This window comes from Aulonocara stuartgranti, assembly GCF_965226115.1.
Source record: "Aulonocara stuartgranti genome assembly, chromosome: 10".
NCBI lineage: Eukaryota > Metazoa > Chordata > Actinopteri > Cichliformes > Cichlidae > Aulonocara > Aulonocara stuartgranti.
In genome coordinates, this window is record NC_138946.1 from 837,501 (window position 1) to 847,500 (window position 10,000).

Genomic DNA, 10,000 nt, shown 5'->3' on the forward strand with positions numbered 1-10,000 from the left:
TGTGTGTGTGTGAGAGACTGTGTGTGTGTGTGTGTGTGTGTGTGTGTGTGTGTGTGAGACTGTGTGTGTGTGTGTGTGTGTGTGTGTGTGTTCCGCCTGTCAAAGCTTCTTCTTCTTCTTGTGCTGATGCTGCACTGTGATTGGTTACTGAGTCAGTGGGCTTGAACGCTTTAAAACAAAACACCATCGATCTAAAGACGCCGTCGCCTCCGTGTTTATTTTCCCCGAGGAGCCAGAGAAACCACAGGAAATGATCTGTGAGGCCCCAGTGAAACAACCAATCACCTGTGAGCAGATTCGGTTACCACGGTGATAATGAGCTCTTAGACTGAAGGTCAGAATAAACCTGCTTCAAGACACAGAAACAAACGACACCTCTGTCTGCACGAGCATCCTGATCTCAGTTTCACCTGACAGACACACACCTGAGGGTCACACCTGAGGGTCACACCTGAGGGTCACACCTGTCCCCAGCTGTCAGGTTTCTGTCAGCTATCCTTCAGTGTTTCACGGTCTCTCTGATGATGTCTGACTTTGTTGTATCCTTGTTAAAAGGAGCTTTTACTCGAGTACTTTCAGTGGGGGTCACGTGACTCAGAAGACTTTAACCCATGTTTTTTCTGTCTGTTTAGATCTGGTCCACCTCACCTGTCAGTCGGTTGGCTCCGCCTACGAAGACCTGTCGCCAGTGGTAACCAGGATGTTCTGCACGGCAGAGTGTCAAGACCAAGGTAACACACACACACACACACACAGCCTGGGTGAACTCAGACCAGTCAGCTGCACTCAGAGGCTGCTGGTTGGTTCCCAGTAAAACGAGTCAGACTTTATTGTAACTCTGGTTACAATAAAAACACTCAACTATTTATTTTAATACAGTTTCAGATCTTTGAACGTCACAGAAAATCTGTTTAAATACCACGAGGACAGAAAAGTTACGCTTTACTTTGAAAATCCGAACTTCTAAAAACCCCAAACAGCACGCTTGTGGTGTTTGTAGTGTTTGTAGTGTTTCTCACTGCTGTTTTCTGCAGTTTGGGTAAAATTCACCGATTTTTGAATGGAGTTTGGTCCAGATTGACGTCACGTTGTCAGACATATTATGAGTAAAAGCTGAATTCTCCTGGTCGGTGCAGAGCGACCGTTAACCCTTTCATCACTGCAGTCATGTGACCTGATACTGCACAGACGTGAACGCTCAGTGAGTCTTTGTGTCCTGATAACTTTGTCTCCTCCCTGACCTCCTCCTCTTCTTCTTGTTCTTCTCTTCAATTCATTCATCACCTTCTTCTTCTGTGGTTTTAATTATAAGCAGAACACAGTAGCAGTGAGGATGGATGGATGCAGGTACAGAGAGATTCATCACAGCTGATGAGGGAGGTGGAGGGAAGCGCCTCCGTCATGTTCCTGTTAAACTTCCTGCTTCATTTACATCTTTTATTCGATTAAGTTTTGATTTATTGTAAAGCCTCATCACGCCGTCTCTGACACTGGACCGACGTTAGAGGCATGAACACATTAAATTAGAGTTGCTGGTCCAGGATCGGATGGTGTACTGTCTACATCAGGGGTGGGCGACTGCAGGCCTCGAGGGCCGGTGTCCTGCAGGGTTTAGATGTGTCCATGATCCATCACAGCTGATTTAAAGGGCTAAATGACTCCTCAACATGTCTTGAAGTTCTCCAGAGGCCTGGTAATGAACTAACCATGTGATTCAGGTGTGTTGACCCAGGGTGCGATCTAAAACCTGCAGGCCCTCGAGGCGTGGAGCTGCCCACCCCTGGTCTACATTATAACATTTCATTTCCTTTGAAAACATCCCGACTCGTGTTCTTCTGCTGTGACACGTTAGTGAAACGTGCTGTGGCGGCGTTTTTTTCTTCTATCATCTGAACTTTTTCATCTAATTATGTCCGTCTGCAGAAAACCGTCCAGCTGTCCTTTGGTGTCTGTACTTCAACATGGCCGACGGTTCCGGGGTGGAGCCTGAAGGTCACGACCTCCCGTCTAACGTGTACGTGTGCTCCGGCCCAGATGGCGCTCTGGGACACGAACACGCCATCAAACAGGTGAGATGTACCTTTCAGGCCGTGGTCCTCCTTCAGGTCGTGTTTGATGAATAAAAGTTTCTCTTTGTTCACGCAGCTGTGTGTCGGGGGAGGGGCAAACACGCACACACGCCTGCTTGCTAGATTATCAGCTAGCTAGCTTCCAGAGACGCATATATAAATATAGGGTTAGCTGTGTATCAGGCTGTAAGCATGTTCATTTTAACATGGGAGTCTGTGGGGTTGACTCGGTGCTGCCCCCGCTGGAACGTTAGAGGAACTGCAGGCGCTTCCTGTAATGTTTGCGTGTGATTCTTTGTTTTCAGGCTGAGTCGATTTTCCTGAAGATTCTCCCCGAGGAGGAGTTCTGTCCTCCTGCTCCAAACCCCGAGGACATCATCTACGATGGGGAGAACACCTCCCCCACCTCCACAGGAGAGGAGGAGGGGTTAACAGCAGCAGGGGGGGAGGGGGAGGAGAAACAGCAGGAGCAGCAGGAGGAGGAGACGAGCCTTCAGCCTGAGGAGTAACCTGTAGATATAAAGTGTAAAGACCTCCTGCAGTGCATTGTGGGTAAAAGTTGCCTTTTTTATTTTTCTATGATTTCTGCTGTTTTTCTGTTTTATTTAAAAACTCATTAAAGCCTCAACAGGAAGACACGCCTCTGGCTCTGATTGGCTGTCACACACAGGGTCACACAGGATGTCTCTGCCAAAGGCTTCACTCAAGCAGCGAAGCCACGCCCCCACACAGAATGAAGCCGAGCACACCTGAAACAGGAAGTTTACCTGGCAGCTGCAGCTGTGATCAGACTCAGCTGTTGTTGTTGTTTACTGTAACAGCTGTTTGTTTGTAAACAGGCCTCTGTGAAGCCTTCCAGATGTTTCTGCTCATGTTAATAAGCTCCTCTGTCAAGTCAGCCGGCGTCCCCTAATAAAACGTTTGTACCACATGATGGCGCCTCGTGTTGACCTGTCATTATGAACACGATCATAAAAGCTACTCAACAAGGTGAGCCGCAGCTTCAGGGCTCTGATTAGACATTGGTCTGAAGGACTGTTTCCTGGATGACCGATCAACACAATTCAATTTTATTTATATATATATACTGTGTATATATATATATATTTATATAGCGCCAAATCACAACAAAAGTCGCCTCAAGGCGCTTCATAGATACAGAGAAAAACCCAACAATCATATGACCCCCTATGAGCAGCACTTTGGCGACAGTGGGAAGGAAAAACTCCCTTTTAACAGGAAGAAACCTCCAGCAGAACCAGGCTCAGGGAGGGGCGGGGCCATCTGCTGTGATTGGTTGGGGTGAGAGAAGGAAGACAGGATAAAGACATGCTGTGGAAGAGAGACAGAGGTTAATAACAGATATGATTCAATGCAGAGAGGTCTGTTAATACATAGTGAGTGAGAAAGGTGACTGGAAAGGAAACACCCAGTGCATCATGGGAATCCCCCAGCAGCCTACGTCTATTGCAGCATAACTAAGGGAGGATTCAGGGTCACCTGGTCCAGCCCTAACTATATGCTTTAGCAAAAAGGAAAGTTTGAAGCCTAATCTTGAAAGTAGAGATAGTGTCTGTCTCCTGAATCCAAACTGGAAGCTGGTTCCACAGAAGAGGGGCCTGAAAACTGAAGGCTCTGCCTCCCATTCTACTTTTAAATACTCTAGGAACAACAAGTAGGCCTGCAGAGCGAGAGCGAAGTGCTCTAATAGGGTGATATGGTACTACAAGGTCATTAAGATAAGATGGGGCCTGATTATTTAAGACCTTGTGTGTGAGGAGCAGGATTTTGAATTCTGGATTTAACAGGAAGCCAAAACAGGAGAAATCTGCTCTCTCTTTCTAGTCCCTGTCAGGACTCTTGCTGCAGCATTTTGGATCAGCTGAAGGCTTTTCAGGGAGTTTTTAGGACTTCCTGATAATAATGAATTACAGTCGTCCAGCCTGGAAGTAATAAATGCATGAACTAGTTTTTCAGCGTCACTCTGAGACAGGATATTTCTAACTTTAGAGATGTTGCGCAAATGGACACAGAGTAAATGTTCCCACGTTTAACAGCTCTGAGACATTTTATTTTGAAACTTTAGACATACAGGAAGTGTGACCAGCCTAAGGAAAAACTGTAGTGTTATTAAAACTTGATGGAAGTCTAAAGTGTGTTGCTTATGAAATCTATGAAGTGCTACAGAGAAAATTACATTTTATTTATGTAATTAACACATTTTGAACTCTTAAAGAAATATAACAAAAAGAAAGCTGAACTAAAATGATCCAGCAAACAAAAACTGTTATATCTCCTTTGGGCTTTTGGAGCCTGACTTTTAAAAATAACTGAAAAAAAGCACTATGCTGCTAAAAAATGAAAAATAGATATTTGCAAAATTCTGCCTAAATATGTATTTACCTGGTCAATGTGTGAGGCGGGGCGTGGTCTGCAGCGCCGCTGCAGGGGAGGCGGATGCACCAGAGCAGCACCTGCAATCACGCCTCGCCACTTTAACGTCTGTGCCATATATGCTGTTGTTGGTGTGTGTCGGGCTGTGAGCTGCAAAGCTACAGCCGGCTGTGTGCGCACAGCAACCGTGTGTGTAAAGTGGTCAATAAAGAGAAGCTGTAAAGTTTCATGCAAACATCGTCGGGTCTGCCATGATATGTTTACAACGGGACTTCTGCTCCCGAACCTCTGCGCACAGCGTCTGCAAATCGGGGCTGTACGAAGTCACTTTCATCTTCACGCAGGACTGTAAGCTGTCGTCTGTGTGTGTGTGTGTTAGTCCCCATAGGGAAATAGTTCCTCTGCATTAAACCCATTCACCCAGTGAAGCAGTGGGCAGCCACCAATGCCGTGGGGCACCTCACTCTTCTCTGTCTCTCACCTTCTCTGTTTTTCACATAATGACATTATCCTTGTATGTGATTGGCCACAATATGGAGGGATTGGAGCATAGCTGAGCCCCTGTGTGAGAGCTGAGCAGCGAAAGGAAATTAAGTGAGGGTAGAAATGACTGAAAGATTAATTGGCTCTGTTTTGAGTTTTGTTCAAAAAAGAATGACTTCATAGAGGGAAAAATATATATCACATGTGCAGGACACCTTAAACTAGTTTTTAATTAAGCAGCGAGGCAGAACAAAGTCTGGCTGTATCAAGACACGAGGACTAAACCCCGATTCAACCAGACCCAGAACTGATCCAGAATTAAAACCGGACTACAACAGTTCAAAATCAGGACTACTGAGGACTTAACCAAGACAGAACCAGAATCAGAACTAGATGATAGCAGCACTAAAAACCATCATAGACCTGCACTACACTTGTTTTTTAATAATACCAAAGTACAATATTTAGATTGAGAAAAGTTTATATAATTATTTAGCCTTGTTGTGCAAACAAGCTGCATAACTTAATAAATATAGAATGTAACAAAGTATGTAAAGTAACAAGTGGCATCTAAAAAGTTACACTCGGTACTGGATACATGTTCTGATGAGTTTTGGCAAACAACCATGTGACTAACAGGTGTGTCTCACCTGCTCTTGTTCCCTCTCTGTGCTGACAATCATCAAATCTACAGTTGAAACCAGATATTTACTCTTCAGATAAAAACACTTTTTTTAATTGTAACATCAAATCAGACTAAATGTTTATTTTTTAGATAAATATAAAAACATATTTGTTAACTTTAAGAGTAAAGAGAGAAACTGTCTGTATTTCTTGTAAATGGCACCAAATTATATTCAAACTGAGCCACACTTATGGAGCTCCACAGTTCTGTTCCTGGTGTTTTGTTTGACATCTCTTGATGTTCCCATGTCACAGAAACAGCCTCTGTGTTTTGCCTTATATGCATCCACAGTTGTGCCACCAATTTACTCACATGGACTCTACGAACGTTCGTAGAGTCCATGTGAGTAAATTCTGAGCTTCTTCAGCTCAGAATGGAATCGTCTGGAGTAGGGCTGTGCGATATGACCAAAATCTCCAAAAGTTGCTTCTGTTCATCTGGACGTAGCATTTTGTGGGAGAAACGTTTCGTCATCATCAGGTGACGTCTTCAGTCTCAGCTGACTGCAGGTTTCAATCTTATAAACAGTACATCTGCATAATGACTGAAACCAGCACCACTGAAGCAACAATGGGCTGGGAGGGCAGTTCCTTAATCATAATTATGCAAATTCTCATGACCATTGATCAAAGACCACAGATCAATAACCATGAGTCCCATTCACAGAGAGGTGGGGAATGGCTGCAATCACAGCATTGTAAGATGGTGACAGATGTACCCTTAGGCCCCTCCTCGATTCAGAGATGGTCTTTCCCTTTTCACGTAAATGGCCTCCTTGACTCCGCCCTCAAACCAGCATCCCTCCCTGTCCAGGATGTTACATCCTCATCATTGAAAGAGTGTCCACTGGCCTGTAGGTGTAAATAGACTGCAGAGTCGTGGCCTGATGAGGTGGCTCTTCTGTGTTGTGCCATCCGCTTCACCAGAGGTTGTTTGGTTTCCCCGATGTATAAATCCTGGCACTCCTCCTGCACTTAACAGCGTACCCTATGTTACTCTGTTTGTGTCGGGGACCCGATCCTTGGGGTGGATCAGTTTGTGGCGCAGCCTGTTTTGGGGTTTAAAAGCAACAGAGACCCGGTGTTTAGAAAAAATGTGTCTCAGCTGCTCCGATACTCCTGACACGTACAGGATCACTGCAGGTTTTTGCTTAGGCAGCGGTCGTCCTTCTCTCCTGGGTCGGCTGGAGCTTTCTTTAGGAGCCTTCCCAGCTTTGACAAAAGTCCAGCTGGGATAACCACGTTTACTCAGGGCCTTCTTGATGTTCTTCTGCCTCCCTGGCTGCTGTGTCTGTGGGGATGGTGTTCGCTCTGTGTTGTAGCGTCCTGATGACGCCCAGTTTGTGCTCCGGTGGATGATGAGAGTCAAACCTTAGATACTGATCTGTTTGTGTAGGTTTACGGTACACGTCAGCTTTTAGATGTCCCCCATTACTGATGGAAATCTCACAGTCTAAGAAGGCTAACCTGCCACTTTTCATATCCTCCCTGGTGAATCTGATGTGTCGGTCCACTGAGTTAATGTGATCCGTGAAACGTCCTGAAATTCTGAGTCTGTATGGTTTACCGAAAATGCATAAACAGGGAGCACCTTTAAGACCGATTGTCTGCACGATCAACTCGGTCACCTATAACATCTCCAAGTTTCTGGCTTCGATCCTGCTGGTGGGCAGCTCTGAACACCACGTCCAGAACACTTTGGATTTTGTTGAGAAGGTGAGAGATGTCATTATGGATCCAGATGAAACCATGGTGTCCTTTGATGTAGTCTCTCTCTTCACTTGCATACCCACCACGGAGGCCGTGGAGACTGTCAGAAAACGACTACAAGAAGACAGCTCCTTGGAGGACAGGACCAACTTCACACCCGATCAGACCTGCACACTGTTAGACCTCTGCCTCACCACTACATATTCAAATACAACGAAGGCTTCTACAGACAAAAACATGGCTGTGCCATGGGCTCCCCCGTGTCACCTATTGTAGCCAACCTTTACATGGAGGAAGTGGAAAGGAAGGCTCTTGGCCCTTTCAAAGGAAGAGTACCCAGCCACTGGTACAGATATGTGGACGACACCTGGGTCAAAATCAAGACACAAGAAGTGGAATCCTTCACTGCGCACATTAACTCTGTGGATAAAAACATCAAGTTCACCAGGGAAGACACAAAGGACGACTGTTTGCCTTTCCTGGACTGCGCCGTGCACATTGAAGAGAACGGCAACCTCAACATCGAAGTTTACCGGAAGCCCACACACACGGACCAGTACCTCCTCTTTGACTCCCATCACCCTCTGGAACACAAACTTGGAGTAATTAGGACCCTACACCACCGGGCAGAACATGTTCCCTCTAAGCCTGAAGGAAAAAAGAAGGAACACACACATGTAAAGGAAGCACTCAAAACGTGCGGCTATCCTAAATGGGCGTTCTTAAAGTCAGCAAAGAGGCACAGAAAAGAAGACCAGACACCAGCGAGGGAGGATAAGAAGGACAGACGCAACAACATTGTCATCCCCTATGTAGCCGGTGTATCAGAGAAACTCAGGAGAGTTTTCTCCAAGCATGACATCCCGGTGCATTTCAGACCCAGCAACACACTCAGACACAAACTGGTTCACCCGAAAGACAAAACGCCAAAACACAAACTTAACAATGTGGTGTTTGCTGTACAGTGCAGCGAGGAATGCTCAGACCTCTACATTGGAGAGACCAAACAGCCACTTCACAAGCGCATGGCACAACACAGAAGAGCCACCTCCACAGGACAAGACTCAGCAGTCCATCTGCATCTAAAGGTCAAAGGTCACTCTTTCGAGCATTTTTGGACAGAGAGGACAGATGGTTTGAAAGAGGAGTGAAAGAAGCATCTATGTCCACTGTGAGCGACCATCTTTGAACAGAGGCGGGGTTTACGACACCAACTCTCTGCCATCTATAATCCAGTTTTGAGATCCTTCCCAGACGCCTTAACGCCCACTCACATCCTGGGCCATCTGACCTCAGGAAATCACATGATAAGGTGGGGCCAGGTTTCACAATGAACACACCCGAAACTCTGGCTGATTGGGACCCACGCCCAGTTTCCCACCTTGGCTCAGGTGATTAGAGGATCATCAGGGGGTCCTTTTGTCCCTCTGTGGGGGGAAACTCCCACTAGGTTTATATCTGGACTCTCCACCATTTGACCTTAGAACTGAAGAAGCTTCTCGGATGAGAGGTGAAACGTCTTCAAGCAACTTAAAGAAGTCCAGATGCTTTTCTTTGCAAGCTCCTTTGACTACGATGACCTGGATGACTGAGAACCTTCACAGACAAATTTATTTATCTACAACAAAACAAGTTTACTCAAAATTGATGTTTAACAGAAAAAAAAAAGTTTTTATGTTTTCTCCCTAAAGCGTAAATATCTGGTTTAAACTGTGAATATCCTGCTGTGTATTGAAATTCCTCTTGTTTTGCATAGAAATATACTGAACAACATCCAAAGCATAATATATACAATAACATCTACCTGAGTTTTTTGTTTGAAAGAAGCTCCTTATGTCCTTTGTTGTGTTCATCAGTGCATAACTGAAACCGGTTTAGAGAGTTTGTTCAGCCGTGGAGGGTAAGAACTGAAAATATGAAATAAACACGCATGTGAGCTGAGACTCTCTAAAGAAACAGCGTTGTTGTTGTTCGGCTTTTCATTTCACCTTTTGTTGATTCACTTGAAGAGTGAGTAACGTAACATGGGTCAAGTGATCAGTTTGATATCTTTTGTGATGCACCGTCATATTTACATTATTTGTACAGTACCAGTGATTTGCTTTGGTACCTGGTCAAACTTCAGCTCTCCTCTGCATCGCTGCACTACACTCCAAAAGACTCCGGGCTTCTGAAAAAATGACCTGGGCTTAAGCCCAGTAATCCACCTCCCCGCTCCGCCGATGGTTGACTCCAAATCGCCCGAACACTATGTCGATGTGACAAAGCAAGACCGAGACCAAGAAAAGTGGTCTCGAGACATCCAACTCTACCTATGCTTAACCATAACAAATATTAATGGATTGCATTTGTACAGCGCTTTTCAAGGCAGCCAAAGCGCTTTACACTATTCATTCACTCACTGGTGGAGGCAGCTACAGTTGTAGCCACAGCTGCCCTGGGGCAAACTGACAGAGGCGACGATGGAGAGCCCGGGGATCGAACCAGCAACCTTCTGGTTACAGATGTGCTTCCCAACCCCCTGAGCCACGGTCGCCCCGATATTCACAACAGGTTAAAGAAAAATGAAGTAAATTTGTGCTTTGTGTTGTGCACATGCATGGAAACAACGGGTAGGATGGTTTGTGAGGTAGGATCGATTCCCAGAACACCGGACTGAA

At 45.5% G+C, this 10,000-nt stretch overlaps 2 protein-coding genes across 3 annotated transcripts in view; both read left to right on the top strand.

The window, feature by feature from the left end:
* Positions 1–3,003, top strand: part of chm (CHM Rab escort protein) — a 22,066-nt gene extending 19,063 nt beyond the window's left edge. Inside the window, exons 15-18 of one of the 2 annotated variants that reach the window (XM_082548129.1) lie at positions 633–731; positions 1,924–2,069; positions 2,375–2,617; positions 2,740–3,003. In XM_082548129.1, the coding sequence (XP_082404255.1) occupies positions 633–731; positions 1,924–2,069; positions 2,375–2,578 (449 nt within the window). In that variant the 3' untranslated portion in view covers positions 2,579–2,617; positions 2,740–3,003. Of the gene's footprint in view, positions 1–632; positions 732–1,923; positions 2,070–2,374 lie in introns of both variants that reach the window. The other variant, XM_082548128.1, reaches the window with a different exon arrangement.
* A 4,445-nt stretch (positions 3,004–7,448) lies between these two features.
* Positions 7,449–10,000, top strand: part of LOC309715256 (uncharacterized protein) — a 32,712-nt gene continuing 30,160 nt past the window's right edge. Inside the window, exon 1 of the mRNA XM_082548234.1 lies at positions 7,449–8,652. Within this exon, the coding sequence (XP_082404360.1) occupies positions 7,589–8,491 (903 nt within the window). The 5' untranslated portion in view covers positions 7,449–7,588 and the 3' untranslated portion in view covers positions 8,492–8,652. The remainder of the gene's footprint in view (positions 8,653–10,000) is intronic.